The following is a 20,639-nucleotide window of genomic DNA, read 5'->3' as shown; positions in this document are numbered from 1 at the left end:
GTTCTACATCAATGAAATAAAGACATTTAAAAAAAATTAGACATATTTTTAGAGCTCATTTATGAAGTGTGTTTAAATGATTGAAAGCCAATAAAATACTTTTGAAACCAATATTAGTAAAAATGGAAGTTAATATTAGAAAAACACTTGAAGTGTTTCCTGCAAAAATCACGTAAATAGTGTTTTCTACAAGAAGCACTTCAAGTGCTTTTGAAACCTAAATCATTTTCTTTAAAAACGTTTCCAGTAATTTAAAATCACTTTCCAAATAAGCTCTTATTTATTAACACATGATGTCACTATTTTTTTCTACAATGTAGTGGAGAGATTAAAACTAAGGCCGAGTTGGGACAGAAAAGGTTTGGAGTCGGTGCGAAGGAAGAAACATGCCAAAAATGTGACGGATGGAGGGAAGGGAGTTTAGGGGTGTGCTCACACACCTCTTTTTAATTTCTGTTCACTGATCTTTTTCACTTCATTTGATCCGACAGACGAAAATTAAAAAGGTGTGTGAGAAGTAAAAAGAAATGTGTGAATATCACACTCCGGGAGTTTATTAGGGTTCACAAGAACGAAAGGGGTTTGTGGGATCACATGGAACTGCCAATATGTGGGTCACAAAAGAAGCATATAATGACGATATTACCCTTTGGTCATAGTTACCTTGGCATGGTCAAAGCCTCTACAAAAACATGGCCAAAAAAGAAAGAAAAAGAAACAAGATGGGTGATTTACCAAGTGTTATTTGTCTTTAATTTTTGAGAAGTGAAGGAGAATTAAGAGAGACAAATAAGATGAGTGCAAAAGAGAAAGTGAGCCTATGAAAGCTAGAACCCTAATTTACTCCATCAGCCTGATTAACGCTCTATCAAACCCTGAATATCTTTACTAACTTTTATTACCACTCGTTATGCTTTGATCGCCTTTATAGACAACTTCACTTTCTATCAATATCCATATAATTATGATGAATAACTTTGATTACCCAAATATATGATTTAAAAATATTGATGGAGAACAAATTCGAACACATAACTTCAGATACAAATATATTTACCTTCAAATTCCTGATTTAACATTAAGATTATTGGTGAAAGAGCAAAAAAGGGGTCAAACTTATTATGCAAGAAAACAATAGTACTAATGGAAATAAGGGCAAAAGTGGACCTTACAAGATTAAGGTTAAAAGCGTGCTATAATTTATACTTGCATGGTAAATTCCTAAAGCAACGCTCTACAGATTCCAGATTAGGTCAAAAGCAAGTAATTTCACCCCCCTTTATTTGACAGGTTATACTTGTAGCCAACGGCCACGCAGTGACGAGCCTTGACACTTGTGATTTCTCAACTGTGATCCCCTGCGACCTGTCCGCCTGCATATGATTGTTCTCGGTCAAATCTGTCTGCATATGTTACACTGGTAATAAGTTCACTAGTAAAAAACATTTCTGTAATTTCCCAGTATTTTCCTATTTGATTCCTATATATATATATAGACACACAGACACAAATATTATATAGCTCTGCTCAGAGTCACAGATCTGTGAGTGTGGACACCTTGCTGCTTCACCACACTCTCTGAGTTGCTGCTGCTCTTTCTCTCCTTCCTTCCACATTTCACAATTCCTTCTCTGCTTTGAGTTTTGTCTACCATTTTAGTTTAGAGAGAGGAGGAGGAGAGAGAGAAGGCAAAGCCATGGAACCAAACTCAGCTTCCAAGCTGGGTTTTTTCATGGGGTTGTTTTTGCTGCTGGGTTTTCAGCTGGTTCACTGTGCTGTCACATATGACAGGAAGGCCATTGTGATTAATGGGCAGAGAAGAATCCTAATTTCTGGGTCTATACATTACCCCAGAAGCACTCCTGAGGTAATCCAAATCTTTTTTCCCATTTCACTAATTTTTCATTTTTTCAACAATTGTTCTAAGAAATTGCATCATTTCCCTCTTAAGTTTTCTGGGTTTTTTAATTTGATTTGAGAAATGTAATTTTGGTTCAGATGTGGGAAGATCTGATTCAGAAGGCAAAAGATGGAGGGCTTGATGTGGTTGAAACCTATGTGTTCTGGAATGTGCATGAGCCTACTCCTGGCAATGTATCGCTCTTTCACTTTTTAACTCTTCATTTTTACTTTTTACAGTCAATGTTTGGTACTTCGTTCTGCTCTGTTTGCTGTTTATTTTCCCCTCGAATTCTGAATTTTGCTGGGTTTGTGCTGGGTTTCAGTACAATTTTGAAGGGAGGTATGATCTGGTGAGGTTCCTCAAGACCATACAGAAGGCAGGGCTCTATGCTCACCTTCGCATTGGCCCTTATGTTTGCGCTGAGTGGAACTTTGGGTACTCTTTTTCTCTAGACCCTATAATTTGGCTTTTTTTTTTATATGTAATTTTTTAGGATTTTCCTAATTTTAGATAGATAAAAAAAAGTAAATAATTTTTCTGATTGTGTGGTTTGTAGGGGTTTTCCTGTTTGGCTGAAGTATGTTCCAGGCATCAGCTTCAGAACAGACAATGAACCTTTCAAGGTTAATTTTCTTTGCTTTAATCATTTTACCTACTTATGTTGCGTAATTTGTCTAAGTAGAATTCATGGAGCTTTCTGGGAGGTATTTACTGTTTACTATTCAGTAAAATTTCTTAATGTGTTCGTCTGGAAATACAGAGGGCAATGCAAGGGTTCACACAAAAGATTGTGGGACTGATGAAGAGTGAAAGTTTGTTTGAGTCTCAGGGTGGTCCCATCATACTCTCTCAGGTATATGAGCCTCTTCGATTTTCCGCGTTTCTCTTGATTTCGTGTTTGATGGTATTAAAGTATTTCAGTTGAGTTATAAGAATAGATGTTAAATTTGTTCATTTGGTTCAGATTGAAAATGAGTATGGAGCGCAGAGTAAGTTATTCGGAGCTGCTGGCCATAATTACATTACTTGGGCCGCGGAAATGGCGGTTGGGTTGGACACCGGAGTGCCATGGGTGATGTGCAAGGAAGAAGATGCACCAGATCCAGTGGTGAGCAATTAACACTCCTTATGCTGCAGATCTTAGCTTGTATAGTTGTATTGCTATACATTTCCTGTTATTTCGCATTCCTGCAATGGAGTACCAATTCTCAAGCTCTTAAAGTGTTTTATGACTCGTATTTGTATTAAAGTGGTCACTCAAATGTTTTGTGGATGGTGATGTGACAGATAAACACTTGTAACGGTTTCTACTGCGATTCTTTCTCTCCCAACAGACCCTATAAGCCTACGATTTGGACAGAGACATGGAGTGGCTGGTATGTTTGATATGCTTGTTTGCTTAGGAATACCAAGTTTGTTAATTTGCTATATGAAAATATATCCATTTGACTCTTTCTTTCAATATAATTGCGAAGGTTTACGGAGTTTGGCGGTCCAATTCACCAACGACCAGTTCAGGATTTAGCATATGCAGTTGCGACATTCATACAGAAAGGAGGATCATTTGTTAACTATTACATGGTCAGTTTCCATACACTGCTATTTTAAGGATACGAAAGATGTGCAGTATTAAAACCTATCATGGAAAACTGAATTCTTGTGTTTCCTTGTGAAACAGTACCATGGGGGTACCAATTTTGGACGCACGGCCGGGGGCCCTTTCATCACTACCAGCTACGACTATGATGCTCCATTAGATGAATATGGTGAGAATTAAAATATGCTTAAGCAAACTGATCTGGTGTCTCTGTTTGTGTTGTGAGATACCAGTTTACTGCATGTAAGTTTGGAACTTTGAGAATGTAGCTAACTGCTCCACTATAAATATATTAGGTTTAATCAGGCAGCCAAAGTATGGTCACCTCAAGGAGCTTCACAAGGCTATTAAGATGTGTGAAGGGGCTTTAGTATCAGCGGATCCAATCATAACTTCACTGGGGAATTTTCAACAGGTTTGCACCTTTATTCTCAAACTAGCGTTTGGTGTTTGCATAAGTTAATCTTGTTTACTAAATTCTTGGTATCTTTTGGCATTCCAGGCTTATGTGTACACTTCCGAATCAGGAGATTGCTCTGCATTTCTTTCAAACCATGATTCCAAGTCAGCTGCAAGAGTGATGTTTAATAACATGCACTACAACCTGCCTCCTTGGTCCATCAGTATCCTTCCTGATTGCAGAAATGTAGTCTTTAACACTGCAAAGGTATTTGACATTGAACATGTAAAGGACTATGATGCATCTATTCTGACAGAATCTGAGACCGCACTTTCGGGAACAGAAGTCTTTATCTCCTTTGAACATTGAAAGATTTAGAAGTTTTTGAGATTGAAACTTTTTGCCGTTCCTTCTTCTTAGGTTGGAGTTCAAACGTCACAAATGCAAATGTTGCCAACAAATATTCCTATGCTATCATGGGAGAGTTATGATGAAGATCTTACTTCTATGGATGACAGCTCAACAATGACCGCTCCTGGTCTATTGGAACAGATAAATGTCACTAGGGATAGTACTGACTACCTCTGGTACATAACTAGGTGAGAATTTCCTGAGACTAACTCTTTTGTTTATCACCATTCATGATTTCTCCAAAGCCGGTCTGCGTTTCCATTTTCTTTGAAGTATTTTTACCTCACACAAGAAAGATTTAGTAATGAATTTCTTAGAAAGCCTTTCAAAAGGGTGTTCCAATTTGACCAGCTTGGTGTGCAATTTGAAAAGACAAACAACCCTCACGTATGCCTCAGTACAGTGTTACATATGCCTTCAGTGACATCCTTCCTAACCTTAAAGATAGATATTAAAACATCATCTTTCTTTCAATGTGCCTGCAGTGTCGATATTGATTCATCTGAGTCCTTCCTGCATGGAGGGGAACTCCCGACCCTTATAGTTCAATCAACAGGCCATGCTGTGCACATCTTCATTAATGGACAGCTTACAGGTACAATTTTGATTCGCTTCTTGCATGGATATTATCTTGAATAACAATAAAAAAAACTTAACAAATATATAACAGGTTCTGCCTTTGGAACAAGGGAGAGTAGGAGATTCACATATACTGGCAAGGTCAATCTACGTGCCGGAACAAACAAAATTGCACTGCTGAGTGTTGCCGTCGGATTACCTGTTAGTATTGTTTGCCACAATTATTTTTTTTTTCTTATTCTATTTGTTCATCTTCTCTAATTCTGACAAGTTATTGTTGCTTGTTGAAGAATGTGGGCGGACACTTTGAGGCTTGGAATACTGGAATCCTTGGCCCCGTTGCACTTCATGGACTTAACCAGGGAAAATGGGACTTATCTTGGCAGAAGTGGACCTACCAGGTAGTCGATCTTACTTTGGAAATCAAATCGTTTTATTTTTCTATGAAAAAAGACAGTTTTCCTTACCCCTGCTATCCTAACAGGTCGGACTGAAAGGAGAAGCCATGAATCTTGTATCTCAAAATGCTTTTTCCTCTGTCGAATGGATAAGCGGATCATTAATTGCACAAAAGAAGCAGCAGCCATTGACTTGGCACAAGGTATGCAACTAAGGAAACTGGAACTCTATGTGGTAATGTAAAACAGGAGAACAAAATTATTAATACTCACTTAACTTTGCAGACTATTTTCAATGAACCTGAAGGAAGCGAGCCATTGGCTTTGGACATGGAGGGAATGGGAAAAGGCCAAATATGGATTAATGGGCAGAGCATTGGGAGATATTGGACAGCATTTGCGAATGGTAATTGCAATGGGTGCAGTTATGCTGGAGGGTTTAGGCCTACAAAGTGTCAATCAGGTTGCGGAAAACCCACACAACGATAGTAAGTAATGCTATGATGAAAACTTTGTATTTTTACAACGACAATTTTAGTATGAAAGTATGGCATAAACATTTAGTGGATTACTCGGCAAACAAATTCTCCTCTTAAATTCCATGTGAATTTCATTTTTTCAGTTATCATGTGCCTCGGTCTTGGTTAAAGCCAACTCAAAATCTGTTGGTACTTTTTGAGGAACTTGGAGGGGATCCCTCTAGAATTTCTCTTGTAAAGAGAGCTGTGAGCAGTGTTTGCTCCGAGGTTGCTGAATACCACCCAACAATCAAGAATTGGCACATCGAAAGCTATGGAAAAGTAGAAGACTTCCACAGCCCTAAGGTTCATTTGCGCTGTAACCCAGGGCAGGCTATCTCTTCCATCAAATTCGCTAGCTTCGGAACACCCTTGGGAACCTGTGGGAGCTACCAAGAAGGAACTTGCCATGCCACCACGTCGTACTCTGTAGTGCAGAAGGTACTAAACAATGCTATCTGGTTTTCCGAATCTACTAGTATTCATAACCCTCTTACTGAACCGTGTTCTGTCTTTTTATCTTTGATCATCACAGAAGTGCATAGGGAAGCAGAGATGTGCAGTCACCATATCCAACAGCAACTTTGGAGATCCATGTCCGAAGGTGTTGAAGCGGCTGTCAGTAGAAGCTGTGTGTGCTCCCATAACTTCAACAAACGTGGAACCCAATTCACAGGGTTAGTGAAAGAATGAGATAACATATCGTAATTGTTGCACCCTAGTGCCTTAATTATACACCACAGCAAGAGAAGAAGCGAGTAAACAAGAATAAGAGATCGAGTACAGCAACATAGCAAAAGCAGTTAGGTGGAGTGCCATAGTTTTTCCTTTCTGATGAAGAGTAGTAGTAGTAGTTGCTCTTGGTGAAGGGTATTTTCATATTCGGAGCCAAAGCGCAATTAGCTGTTAATTTAAGTTTAAAGGACTTGTGTAAGTAGTGATCTTGTTACTTAGGTGAGTTTGTATATACCTCGGGGTTCGACAATTCGGACCCTAGGGTGGTGAGTCAGGCTCCGGTACCCGGCCTTTTAACGGGATATATGGGCACTGGGAAATGATGTGTTTTCTGTTTGAGTGTTTTTACTGTTCATGTAGTGTTGGGGAAAAATGATGCCCCAAATCCAGTTAGGTAAAATGTAGGTTCATGTTGGGAGAGGATCCTAGTGTGACACCGTTTGTTTACGTACTGTGCAGAGAGTTCATGAATGAAAAGAATCCAAGTCTTTGTGTTGATGGTGTTGTTCATTTCATGGTGTTACTTCCTCTTGTTTTTGCTTGTGTCTGATGATGACTCGGAATTTCCGCACTCCTATTTTCTCCTCATGCAATTTCTCTCTATTTTTTAGCTTTTCGATGAAGGAATGAAAAAAACTAGTGCCGCAAGAAAAAAACTAAAATGTGGAAATCACTATCCGTCCATGCATTCCATGAGAGAGTGACGAGGCACATGACTAAGTAAGGGTAATTACCAACTTGTTAGTACCTTCAACAGTAAAAGTAAAATTTTCGGCTTCTGCTGTAAAGAGATCTTGGGACCCAAGATTTTCATGAGCACAAATTATACCCTCGACTGTAAAACTAAAAACATCCGAGACTCATGACAAACTTTTTAAAATTCTAAATGCCCTAATCCCATCCCAGGTTGCAGTTTGGAGAGAGACTAACATACAACCTAGCGTGTCTGTTTCTCTTATCTAATTGATATCACATAAAGAGAGAGATACAAAGGATATAAGATCCCATTACATATTAATTTCAACCTGCAATTCCGGCTCACTCACAATAGAGTGAGAGTGAGACCTGGTATTTAAACATGTACTTCACGTATCATAAAATAAGTAAAGAGATAAAAAAAAATATATTATTTCCTCTAAGTGCATTATAACATGTAGAGTATCCCTTGAATACTTGGTACCAAAAAATCTCTCCTTATATGGTGGTTTGTGGGTACACAAGACCAAGTGGTACCTAAATACAAAGGAACTCATTTCTTTGTGAGTAAATCCGACAGTCCACCTGGTCCGATGGTCAGACGCAAGAGTTCTCACCGTTAGGCCTTGTGCTAGATAGAATTTCCACATCTAGTAACAAATTATCCAAACCATGTATGAGCTAGATAGAACTGCATTTATGTAGCAACCATATGAAAAGTACCACTCACAATACTAAGGACGAAGTCAAGACTCAAAAGGTTAAAATATAAGTCTACATTACTTGCACATCATAAGGTCTGTGGCCATGTGTGCTTTGCTATAGTATAGTATAGATTGATCGGAATTTATGACATTCAGGCAGAAGCAGTGCCCACATGCTTAGCAATCGTCTGCTGCAGCTCGTCCTTCTTCGCTCCTACCACCTTGTCCACGATCTTCCCTTCTTTCAGGAACATGAACGTCGGCATTGCCTCTACCGCCCAGTCTTGCGCGACCGTCTACACCAAAGTTCACTAGCAAGTGAGTTTCTCTTACAGTATGCGGATTCTAAATCAAATTCTCTCTTTTGGAAACAAATGTCTTCATTTTGTTTTTGAATATTACGTACCTTCAATTCATCGACATCGACCTTTACAAATATGACTTCGGGCAGCTTCTTAGCCAACTCGGCCAAGAATGGTGCGATGAAGCGGCATGGTCCGCACCATGAGGCGGTGAAGTCAATAACCATCTGCATTTTTCATTGAGGAGCTCTCATGAGAAAGTAAACGACTAGCATATATGACAAATAACGTTTCCCTCAATCTGCAATCTTTCTAGCACTTAGTTTAACTCTATAAAACTCCACATTAAACAAAAATAGAACAATTAATTTGAGAATGTATAATCATGGAAACACTGTTGTTTTCGTTTTAAAATATGAAGAGAGACAATTGACAGTATGTATCGTTGAAACAAACGAAAGTTTTACTAAGCTCCGTGGATATATGACATGCCTCGGAGCAATTAATCTACAAGGATCTAATCAACAAGGATCCAACAGTCAAGGATCCCGGTACTTAAGTCTGCATACACTGGTGTATACTAGAAAGGAAATGATAACCAACATTTTTTTTTATCTCGTACACATTGTGTTTATTTTTGTCATCGGATTGAATAAACAAATGGAAACAACGGAAAAATTAAACAGAGGTATTTATGGGGAGAAAATGACTCCAAGCCAGAGGCAAATTAATGATGCAGTTCTGAATCCATTACCCTTTTAAGTCTTTTTCAACTTAGGATTATTCTTAATTTACAACCAAAAAGAAAACCTGGGATGAACATATGTGTCCTTTGTCTGCTCCCACATGTTAAAAAGTTAAAAGAAAATTTCTGGCTCTAATTTCCCAAAACCAATTACAAAAGAAAAATAAATACGATTGAATTTGTACAAAGGAGTTTTTTGAAATGGATCCAAAGTAACTAAAAATTGGACTTATTTCAAAAGTCAAAAGTCACTAAAAATTGAACATATTTCAAAAGGTAGTCTATAAAATTGGACCTATTTCAAATTTTCCCTTGTACAAATACAGAAGAAACGAAGCCAATTCATTGAACAATTTCACCAAAATGTTCTCCAAGAACGAATCAAGCGAAGAGATCCATATAATTTCCATGGAAAAGTAAAAAAAATTCAAAAGAAAATTCCAAAAATTCGAAAAAAACCCTATTTGCTAGGATCTCAGTGCCAATAATTTAGGACAATCACAAAAATCATAAGCATCTAACAAATATTTACGATTTGAACATAAATCTAGATTAACCAAACGAAACCCATTATTCAGATTCATTAAAAACAAGAACCCAAATCACTAAAAAACACAACGGAAAACCAAATCGAAATTACAAAAATCAAACAAATCTTTCATGAAAAAAAGTGTAATGAATTTGGTGCAATTCAAAAGAATACCAGCTTCTTGGAGTCGTTGCCTTTTTGGAGCTGCTGCTCCCATGCCTCCACAGTGTGGCAGCTGAAAACTTGTCCCTCCTCCGTTGCCATTTTTCGCTCTGTAAAATTTTCTCGAGAAACAAACAGCTAGAAAATAACACCTCACAAAATAAACGTAATTCCCATGGGTGGGATATAAGTACTGTGAAAAAGGAGAGATTCCCATGCAACGTACGGACGGGAACGCGTAATGCATGCAGATGGCAGGTGGGGCTTTTACTGTGAACGTATTGCGCACAAACCCATGGCATCATCTGTGGGCATTTAATTCCAACTGTTGGATCCTAAGAACTTGACCTAATTAATCAAGAGCATCATATCCATTGGTTCGTATTTTATTCTTTTGCCAATCAATGGGGGCAAAAAAAACCAAACTTAGTATCACTAGACCAATATCATTAGACCAATAACTAGTTGGTATCATAATAAAAATTAGAAAACGACTTGCATTCGTTAATAAGAATGATTTGGTTGAGTGTTCCAAGGATTAGCTCAAGTAGTGACGGAGATATTGATAAGACTGATTCTTTTCAACGTTGCAAAGTAATTGAATCGGACTATGTCGCATAATTGGTATAGCACAAAAATTTCTATCATATGAAAACGGACAGTTCACTTTTCTGTTTTTGGGAAGGGTTTAATAAGAAGCTTTTGTGCATCAAAAATTTGATGAGTAAATATTGCTAATCACTTAAACTACAACCCCCTTGACATTTCTTGGCAAAGGGATATTTGGTTAACCATTGTGTTGAAAATTCAATCCTAATTAATTTGTTGAACGCCATTACTACAATAGGATTGATATGTTTTACATTTTTTTAGAACTAATCCATATTTGTGGTCCAAAAATTCCACATCCTACCAAACATAATTACGTATCAAATATTATCACATAACTGTAACGGAATTACACCCTTATTATTCTACCACCGGTTAGTCTAAGAACTTTCTTAGCACATGCAAAGGAGAGTTAAGCCAATTAGCATGCAAAAGAGCGTTAAGCCAGTTAGTCATTGCAGTATGCCTGTGTCTTGCACCCCAAATTTAAATCTCATTCTCCGTAAGCTAGAGTATTCCAATCTAATAACTTTCTTCCATTATATACTACAAAACTGGACCACGACCATGGAGTTTATTTTTGTACATTCGATTCGTGGAACACATGCCTTCTTAAGATAAAAGAGACGCTTCGAAATTAAGAGGGAAAATATGTTCTTTATAATGTCGAAAGTAGCTAACAAATGCAACTGTTCTATACATTTGAATCACGTTTCTAAATCCAAAGTTTTTGTACGAAGACTTCAAATAGCAGAATCTACAATTGGATCAAACTCTTGAAACAGTACGTACCAAGAAGAAACCAACCGACAAGAAAGGCGGTGAAGAAACCTAAGTACTTTAGGAAGGTTGAACCTGCTAATGCAACTCCGAGACAGAATGTTATTAAAAACGGTAGTAAGGACTGCACCACGGCTGCTGTGCTCACCCACTGACCCTTGAGAAAGATCAGAGCTGCAAGGTTCACCACATTCCACCCACCAGACCGAAAGCCTAACCTGTTTAGGTTGTTGGCTACAAAGGAGTGGCAATTGCAGGTAAAAAGGTTGTAAGCTCGGTGTTGGAATTCCTGAGTGCCCTTCCGGAGCGCATCATCCCATGTCTTTATGTCGCTTCGAGGTTCATTCTGCCCATATTGATCCTCACTTAGGTACTCAGACGGATCGGGAATAGCGCAACACTGTTTGTCAAATTTTAATGAGCATAAATGAAGCAGGAACGAGAAGGTTATACGGGTTCAGATATGAAGAGTGCATGTACCTTTTCTTTGCTTATTTGGATGTAGCGAGTCGCTGCTCCAAAAGCAAAGTTATCCACGAACACGAAATTGGGCCCCGCAAAGTCCAATATCACACCATCTTCCCTGCATATGCCAATGTGGCCAACAAAAGGAATCAACCATGAAACAACAGGAAGGGGTGTCCACACAATACAGCATGGGAACCGGGATCTTTTGGGGTCAATTTGCAATGTCGGTGAATCACTTCTATCAATCATCAAGTTGTGCTCGGGGCCTGCACTTGTTTCCATTGCCAAAATTGGAAAAGCTGCTGAATTGTCTCAAAAACATTAGACACTTCTCAAATATGAAACTAGTTTATCTTAACTTTCACAGCCGAAATGGAAAGACACTGCCAAAATTAAAGGCAACAACTATTAGACAGAATTTTCAAATCGTGTTATGTACAAGATAAAATGGAATGCTTTCTGAACATCTTCTGGCCAAACATTCCTCAAGTCATATACCATTGCAAGCAAGCACATAAATCTCTCAACCAGATAAAGTCTAGGCATCTGATGGAAAATATTTTGGCCCGAAAACAAACTGCTCCGATGCACACTCCATGCACTTCCGAAATGAAATTGTGAATCACATTGTAACAAGCAGCATAGTTCAGCAGATCAATAAACAGAAAAAATGTAGGAGGTCCCGGGTTCGATGCTCTGAGCTGGTGAGTCTGCTTGACTGTGGGCACGGGTAAGGTGAAATTCCTCATAGCCTCTCCGGGCCTAGAAGGGGTGATAATCATGACTTGCCAACAGTTGTCCTCCTTTTTTCTTGGCAAAAAATATTAGGAGGCACAAAGAGCTCTAACTAAACTACGCAATAGCGTATTATCAATGAATCACAAACAGAAACGATTATCCATTATCGAGTTGTGGTTGTCTAGTATTTCTCCTATGTAAAATGGCATGTGGTCGAAATAGCTCTGCATCCAACTCCTCTCCACATAACAAACTTGTCCCAAAAAAATATGGGGATGAACATAATTTGGAAGCTAGCCCAAATTCAAGTATGCATCATAACCTAGCAATTTCCCAGTAAACATAGAATTCAGGTTACAATACTTACATATATTTAATATAAGCACCCCCTCGATGGTCAGATTGAAATATATCCAACAGTCATATGATGATTTCATTAAATACATGCAAGTATCATAGCCATTCCGACATTTGAAAAACCAATATACAAATTGTTACTGGCGTATTTTGAAAATACCAATGTTTAGCTTTATCTTTACCATACAAAAGAGGACCAATTCAGCGGTAGTGGCATAACCAAGTTGGTTAGTGTAGTATACTCTCATTTTCAATTCCATTTCGAATCTTATAGTTTAAATTAAATTAGAATATGGCTCGAATAAAAAAATTCACCAACTTCCTTATCAGTTAGGAACTCTAATTAAACATCTTTAATCACCATTTCTAGCTAAAGTGAAACCACTAAAAGGCGTGGAAGTATCAGAACAAATCAAACACCGAATACTAAGAGAAACCGTCAGGAAAAGTTAAAGTGGTACAAGAACTGTGGCTAAATGTAAGAGTAGTAACACAAACACAAATCGTGGAGACAGAGGAAGAGGGGCAGAGGGAGTACCTTTGGATGGGCAGCAGTGGAGAAAATGAGCGCAGCACCGCGGGCGGTTGTTGAGGCTTCAGATCAAAGCTGAACCGGGGGCGTATAACTTGGGTCAAGGAGAGTTGGGATCTAGATCTGGCATTCGTATCGTGTTTCTTGTATTCGTATCGTTTTTGTATCATACTCGATAGCTTAACGGGTCGTGTCGTGTAATACCCATTAAAGTAAACGGGTAATATGACCCGATCCGAAATCAATCCGTTAATATTATCAGGTAATATAACTCGATCCGTTATCCGTTAAGAAAAATATATCATAAATCAATAAAAATGAAAATGAAAAACATAATTTGACCCAAAAAAATGTAAAACATAATACTAAATTAGTATATACATAGGAGTTGATCCTTCATAAAAGTTGTAAAGCTTTTCATTATGAGTGATTACATTTTTTACACTTCTACAATAATTATTATTAATTTTGCACTCAAATAAAAAATACTGTTCATGAGATTTGGAGAGTTTTAAAAATCTAAACGACCATGTAACCATCGTCTAAGCGTTGATGATGCAATTATGAACGTTTATTATGCTTTCACATCTTTCATACTTATACATTAATGATTATGAATTTTGTTTATTTTGAACTTCTTTAAAAATACTATTCATGAGAGTTTGTATGGTTTTAAAAATTCAAACGATCATATACCTATCCTCAAAGTGTTGATGATGCATATTTTTTTTCATATTTTTCGCACATGTAAATTAATTATTATAATTTTTTAATGTGTTTGGTATTTTTAAATTACTTGATATTTTTATTTTTAATGTGTTTTTGATTTTTAATCTCAATCTTTGCCTATAATATACTATAAAAATAAATAAGTGAATAAAACTTAAATTTTAAAATAATAATAGAATAATAATTAATAAACAATATATGCATATTCATTATATCTATTGTATTTTATAGTAAGTTTATTTTAGTAGTTTAAAAAATTAAAATCAATGAAATAAATTTTTTCTTATCGTGTCGAAACAGGTTACTCATGTGTCATTCTCGTGTAAACCTATTAAGAACCCGTTATTAATGGATATTATCGTGTGATCCGATAATGATCCGATTAGTTATCGTATTGACCCGAAACTTATTATTTTCGTGTCGTGTTAACAGATCATATAAAAAATTGCCAGGTCTATTGGGATCTGCCTGTTTCTGGTGATTTTGGCTTGTTTAGTTAGTGGGTTAGTATTAACCCAGGATTAGATATCTCGTCTTGACAAAAATGGTAGGGGAATCATTTCCTCCTATCCCTTTTACTCCTTGCACTCTTCCCTTTATAATTATTTCGTTTTTAAATTTTTATCTTTTTATTTTTAATTTTTTATAAATGAAGAGATTAGACATTTTACAATAGACTAAAAATAATGTGGTTTAAATTTTGATGAAAATTGAATCTAAGATCTCTCAATTATTTTTTGTCGATAATATTGAGAGATTTTAGATTAATTCTTGTTAAAGACAAATTTGAATCATTTTGTTAATAGTCTATTGATAAGCTAAATTAACACCGATAATATTTTTGGTTCCAAAAAAAAAAAAAAAAAAACCTTTCGTTTGATAATTTCTTTTAAATTAAAAAAATAAAAAATTGAAAGGGCAAAGCAAAAGGAAGTTCCGGAAGTAATACGCGCTTATCTGGAACACTGGAGGTAAAATCTACCCGAAAGTGACGGTCTCTCACAGTCGGAGAGTCTAGAAGGCTCCACTCACCACTGCAGCTCAACACTCCGTCCTCCGCGAAATTGGATTCTCGGCGGCAGAGACTTCGCTATGAGGAAGCGAGATTTGGCAATTCTCATGCTCTCCGCCTTCGCCATCTTCTTCTCTCTTCAGGTCCCTTCAAAATCCTAAAAAACCCTAATGACGATCGAATTTGTGCATTTCTTTTCGATTGAAATCGAAACGAATTGTTTCTGATTGGATTTTGATGTTTGAAATTTCAGCACGAGGGTGATTTCTCCTTCAGAGAGGCGTGGATGCACCTCTCCGACGACTACCCAATCAAGTTCGAAGGCGACCGCCTTCCTCCGCCGATCGTTGCCGATCTCAACGGCGACGGCAAGAAGGAAGTCCTCATCGCCACTCACGATGCCAAAATCCAGGTCTCTCTCTCTTAATTTTCACTGTTGCTTGTTAGGTATGTTTAGGGTTTAATGTTATAGATAATTTCTGTTATTGTTAGGTTTTGGAGCCTCATAGTAGGCGTGTGGACGAAGGATTCAGCAACGCGCGTGTGCTTGCGGAGGTTAGCCTTTTGCCTGACAAAATCCGCATCTCATCCGGCAGACGGGCCGTGGCAATGGCTACCGGGGTTATTGACAAGCTTAGGCCGGGGCAAAGACCCAGGCAAGTTTTGGTCGTTGTTACGTCGGGTTGGTCTGTTATGTGCTTTGATTCCAACCTCCAAAGGCTGTGGAAAGTCGATTTACAGGTTTGTGGAAAGTTTGGAATTTTGTTCGTATCTCTCTAGGGAAATAGTGACTTGGTTGGTGTTATTCGATTGTGTATTCTTACTCTAGTGGGCATTTTACAGGAGGATTTTCCACATAATGCTCACCATAGGGAGATTGCCATCTCAATAAGTAATTACACCTTGAAGCATGGGGATACAGGATTGGTGATTGTTGGTGGAAGGATGGAAATGCAGCCTCATGTATGTTTCTTGTTATATTATTTGGTTCTAATTTGTTTCCATTTGTTCTGGATTTACAAATCAACTTTTCTTTCGAGTATCCGTTATGGAGAAAGCACGTGTGGTTACAAGTATATAACCCACTGCCAATATTGTTTGCGAACTTTAAAGCTCATCTTTACAAGCATTATCTACTAGCTTTAGCATCCCTTCATTAAATGTCTTTACAAACTTTTAGGATGTCGACAAAGAAATGCGGACCTTAATCTTCTTTTCACTTTTCTGTCAAGATGAATATTGATTATAAAGCGGTCAAATTGGACTTACTTGCGATTGTTACATCTTTCATTTTTCTATATTCATTGCTTCTGTGCTCCTGGTATTTCACAAGTTCCTTTTGTTGTCTGTTCTTGTTGTCTTAACTTCTTTTTTCGGAGTACTTGATTGAAACCAGACTTCTACATTTTAACCTGTTATTGCCGTTGTAATGTTTAAACTGAAGGCTCACATTTGTACTCAGTCTACAGTGCTCTTAAAGGTGATTTCTTGTCATTTTTTAGATTTCCATGGACCCTTTTGAAGAAATTGGGATGGCAGAGAGAAGTGCTGAGCAGCATAGAAGAAATCTAACTGAAAAGGAGGTAAAAAAAACATTTTTTTGGTTTATAGATGAAAAACTCTTGCATTTTGTAATTAGAGTGGATAACCTGATCTACAGATGTTTGCATTTACTGAGCATTCTCATTTCTTGGTTTGAAGTATGATAATGCATAGATTTGAGCTTCTGGGTGGACAAACTATATGAAACCAGTAATAAACAGCTATTTTCTTTTTTGGTTCTTGGTAGTAGTGTGTTTTGAAGGTTTTTCTATCTATCTTGTGTAGGCTTCTGGGAGTTCAGGAACTGTGGATTTACGCCATTTTGCTTTTTATGCATTTGCTGGCAACTCTGGAACTGTGAGATGGACTAGAAAGAATGAGGTGATCTTCATTTGTTTTGTACATATGCCTTTTATTTTGACACTTCTCTGCTTTATAGTTCATACTATACTTAGAAACTAAAAGACACCAATTTTCTGGTGTAATATATTCAACAAATTTATAGCAGGTGTACAAGGTAGAATTTTTTCTCTTAGCATCTTATTGATGCATGTTGCTATTACACTACTACAAGATGCATGTTGCTATTACACTACTACCTGGTGTTTAACTCTTATTTGATTGATGATTCCAACTTTTGGTTAAGAATATTCAAGTATTTGCTTCTCAAACAGCTGATATAGTCATTTGATTGTTTAGAATCTTGAAGAGAATTCTTCAGATGCTTCACGGTTAATTCCACAGCATAACTACAAGCTTGATGTTCAGGCTATGAACAGTCGTCGCCCAGGAGAGGTGTGTTATTCTGCCATTTACAAAACTGCATAGTTACTTGTTACAGTCACCCAATGTATGATATGCTAATTAATTTTTCATTTTTTTTATATAATGCTGTGAAACTCTTACTTTGGAGTTTTGTAACATGTGAAATATTTGAGTTCCGACTTGAAATGGTCCCAAGAAGCTTATGGAAATCTCTCTTTCTCTCTCTCTCTCTCTCTCTCTCTCACTCTCTCTCACACACACACACACACACACAAAGCACTCCCGTACACTTTTTTCTTTACCTTTTAAAGTATTGTAGTTTTCATCTTGTCGTCTCCTTATGAATCATGCTTATTTGGACCTCATTTATGATAGATTCTTTTGAGATAAGTTCCCTGATACATGTTACATTGTAGTATGAATGTAGGGAATTCAGAGAATCTATCCTTGGAGTTATGCCACATCATTGGGTAGGTTTAAAAACTGTCTTTTACTCCATTAATTGCACTCCTGTTCAATTCAATGTATTATTTTGTGAAAAGTGATTTGCCAATATGCATGCCATTATCAGGATAGAAGAGAAGATACTTTGTTGGAACTTGCACATTTCAGGCGGCACAAAAGGAAAACATTGAAGAGAACATCCGGAAAGACTATTAACTTACCTTTCCACAAGCCAGAAGAAAACCATCCTCCTGGAAAGGACTCAACAAAAAAAATTTCAAACTTGATTGGAAAAGCTACACAGTATGCTGGTTCAGCAAAACCTAAGAAGGTGACTTGTGAACAATTTAAATCTAAAATTGTTTATTGTATGCTGAAGTTCCTTTTTGACCTGTTTATGTTGCTGATACAGCCATATCAATATATTCCTACCATAACAAACCACACTCAGCTTTGGTGGGTCCCTAATGTCGTTGTAGCTCATCAAAAAGAAGCAATAGAAGTTATTCACTTGGCAACCTGGCCGCACCTTCTGTAAGGTAAACGAAATGCCCACACAATTTCCCTTCTTGTGTCATAACCAAAAGTGGAATAGTTATGTTATATTAGACTTAACCGATGTAATGCAAAATTTATCGATCTCATCAGCTTCATCTTCAAGAGGGCGGCCTTCATGCTGATGTAAATGGTGACGGAGTCCTAGATCATGTCCAGGTGCACATCTCTTGACTTTCTACCTTTGGTCTCTTATCTCAATTCCAGTTGGCCGAACAAGCTAAAAATTTAGTACTCGGTGGATGTGAAGCACAATGATAAATAAAAGATTTATGATTGGTGGAAAAGCACAAAGAAAAAAAAAGAAGAGGAAATGTAGGGAATAATGTGACATAATCAACTGGTGGCCAGTGGCCACTTATTTGAAGTGTACATTTTGTTTATGGCTGAATCATGGGTGATAAATGTGACAATGTGTGCCTTCTCTGCAGGCTGTAGGGGGAAATGGCGCTGAGCAGACTGTTGCTAGTGGATCCATGGAAGTGCTCCGTCCCTGTTGGGCTGTTGCGACCTCTGGTGTACCCGTACGAGAGCAACTATTTAATGCTTCTATATGTCATCATTCCCTTTTTAACGTATTCCAACATGGGGAATATTCTAGAGGCTTTGGCCGAACTCATGATTTAGCTTCGTTGGAGGTAGCAACTCCCATTCTCATTCCAAGAAGGGATGGCCATAGGCATCGTAAGGGAAGTCATGGTGATGTTGTCTTCTTGACAAATCGTGGTGAGGTATGCATTCTAATCTTGACCTCTTTAGTCTTCTTCCTGTGGTTGTTTTGAGAATGGACTTTTGCCTGGATAACCTAATCAAATCATTTTGATTATCCGATCTGTCAAAATTTATCCTTACTACAAGTTTCTCACGTCATGGATTGGGATGAGATCACTCACAAATTTCATTTATAATCTTGTAAGTTGTAAGGTACAGGATACTGTTTTCTTACGCTGAATTGGCAACTTATAAATTGTACTTTCCCTCAGGTAACTTCATACTCCCCTGGATTGCATGGTCATGACGCCGTTTGGCAGTGGCATTTGACGACGGGTGCTATATGGTCAAATCTTCCATCTCCATCAGGGATGATGGAAGCTGGTAACGTGGTCCCTACACTGAAGTCATTCTCGTTGCGAGTTAATGATATTCACGAAGTGATCCTTGCTGGTGGAGAACAACAGGCTGTGGTGATTTCTCCTGGAGGAAGTATTGTAACATCCGTTGACCTTCCAGCACCGCCTTCATACGCCCTGATCACCGAGGACTTCTCAAACGATGGGCTTGCTGATCTTATTGTTGTGACCAATACCGGGGTGTACGGGTTCGTCCAGACCAGGCAACCAGGTGCTTTCTTTTTCAGCACCCTGGTTGGTTGCCTCATACTTGTAATGGGAATCATATTCGTGACCCAACACCTCAACTCCATCAAGGGTAAGCCCCGTGCTTCATCTTCTCACTGAAAGCAGCAGAGCTTTCGTTATGAATATACTAACCGCATATTGCCACAACCCCAAAGAAGCAAAAGAGTTCATTGAGATCGTGTTTTGGTAGATAAAAATCGACATAATCGAACCCTTAAGCCGTAACCTGGGAAACAGCATCAGATCGACGAGCTGACAGACTTGCTTCATTGACGTATGTATGGCGATCATCTAGAGTGCTTGAATTTTCTGTAATTTTCACTTAACATATCGAAAACAGAAAGGATTTAGGGAAAGGCATTTCCAGTACCATATTCAGTAAAGCTTATGATAGGTGTAACTTTGTAAGGGATGACACAAAAATTTTGAGAAGAAAAGAAGCATAGGTTCACTGTTCACGTATGGTTCTGACCGGTACCTGGCATCTCTCGTTCAGCTACCCTATGCCGAATAACAGGCACAATTTCGGTTGTTTCCTACCGAAAAGTCTTATATGTTAAGTTGTGAAACGCCTTTAATCTCGCTTTTCATAATTGAATTTTAGGTATAATAGGAACTATTAAATTCATTAAATTTTCTAGGAATCACAGAAAATTTTGGTGCCAAAAAGTGCACAGGTGGTTAAACTATTCTATCTTTTATGACTAAATTATGTTGAGTATCAATAAATGACAGCTCATCGTTGGTTAATTAATGAGGCTGTTATGTCATTCTAAAACTGTTAAGTTGTTACAAAGATTAGTGTCTTGTTAGAAGCGTAAGAAGGAAGCTTTAAGCTGGATGTGTGTGTATAAAAGCTCTGTAATTGTAAGGATCCAATTCGTTAAGTCTAAAATACAATTCATATGGTTTGCACCCTCTCTCTCGAGTTCTTCATTTTCCTACATTCCACGTTGCTCTTTGATTCTTTCTCAATGTAGTCAATGCTTGGAACAATTTACAAAAGTTAGCAGGGATATAACTACGTTGTCAAGCAAGCTTTGGTTTTGAGTTAAAATAATCAAAGTTCAA

The 20,639-nt window shown here is 37.7% G+C and overlaps 3 protein-coding genes and 1 pseudogene across 4 annotated transcripts; 2 read left to right on the top strand and 2 right to left on the bottom strand.

The window, feature by feature from the left end:
- The first annotated feature begins 1,509 nt into the window (after positions 1-1,509).
- LOC125479559 (beta-galactosidase 3) lies at positions 1,510-7,037 on the top strand. Its single transcript, XM_048589023.1, has 19 exons — positions 1,510-1,867; positions 1,999-2,094; positions 2,226-2,338; positions 2,460-2,526; positions 2,664-2,756; positions 2,868-3,011; positions 3,191-3,279; positions 3,379-3,484; positions 3,582-3,669; positions 3,797-3,915; positions 4,003-4,167; positions 4,321-4,499; positions 4,797-4,906; positions 4,982-5,091; positions 5,181-5,291; positions 5,375-5,491; positions 5,574-5,776; positions 5,911-6,247; positions 6,342-7,037. The coding sequence occupies exons 1-19, from the start codon at positions 1,697-1,699 to the stop codon at positions 6,486-6,488; spliced, it is 2,565 nt and encodes an 854-aa protein (XP_048444980.1). The 5' UTR covers positions 1,510-1,696; the 3' UTR covers positions 6,489-7,037.
- Positions 7,038-7,645: 608 nt separating this feature from the next.
- On the bottom strand, positions 7,646-9,830 carry LOC125471681 (thioredoxin H-type). 2 transcript variants are annotated; one of them, XR_007253804.1, is made up of 4 exons: positions 9,692-9,830; positions 8,348-8,470; positions 8,021-8,237; positions 7,646-7,887 (listed from the first exon to the last, which is right to left on the bottom strand). XR_007253804.1 is itself a non-coding variant. In XM_048572403.1 (3 exons), exons 1-3 carry the CDS (start codon positions 9,779-9,781, stop codon positions 8,094-8,096), a joined length of 357 nt encoding a protein of 118 aa, XP_048428360.1. In that variant the 5' UTR covers positions 9,782-9,830; the 3' UTR covers positions 7,915-8,093. The 2 variants fall into 2 exon arrangements, 1 of the variants encoding a protein (XP_048428360.1); XM_048572403.1 differs by lacking the exon at positions 7,646-7,887 and having other exon boundaries at positions 7,915-8,237.
- Positions 9,831-10,939: 1,109 nt separating this feature from the next.
- LOC125471652 (protein RTE1-HOMOLOG-like) lies at positions 10,940-11,840 on the bottom strand. Its single transcript, XM_048572346.1, has 2 exons — positions 11,549-11,840; positions 10,940-11,468 (listed from the first exon to the last, which is right to left on the bottom strand). Exons 1-2 carry the CDS (start codon positions 11,816-11,818, stop codon positions 11,046-11,048), a joined length of 693 nt encoding a protein of 230 aa, XP_048428303.1. The 5' UTR covers positions 11,819-11,840; the 3' UTR covers positions 10,940-11,045.
- A 3,015-nt stretch (positions 11,841-14,855) lies between these two features.
- LOC125479557 lies at positions 14,856-20,030 on the top strand (annotated as a pseudogene).
- The last annotated feature ends 609 nt before the right edge of the window (positions 20,031-20,639 follow it).

This window comes from the organism of the source record quoted next, unplaced genomic scaffold (genome assembly GCF_019419815.1).
Source record: "Pyrus x bretschneideri cultivar Hongxiangsu unplaced genomic scaffold, Pyrus_bretschneideri_v1 Contig1, whole genome shotgun sequence".
Taxonomy (NCBI): domain Eukaryota; kingdom Viridiplantae; phylum Streptophyta; class Magnoliopsida; order Rosales; family Rosaceae; genus Pyrus; species Pyrus x bretschneideri.
Note: the sequence above shows the minus strand (reverse complement) of the source record. Positions and strands in the feature narration are given on the sequence as shown.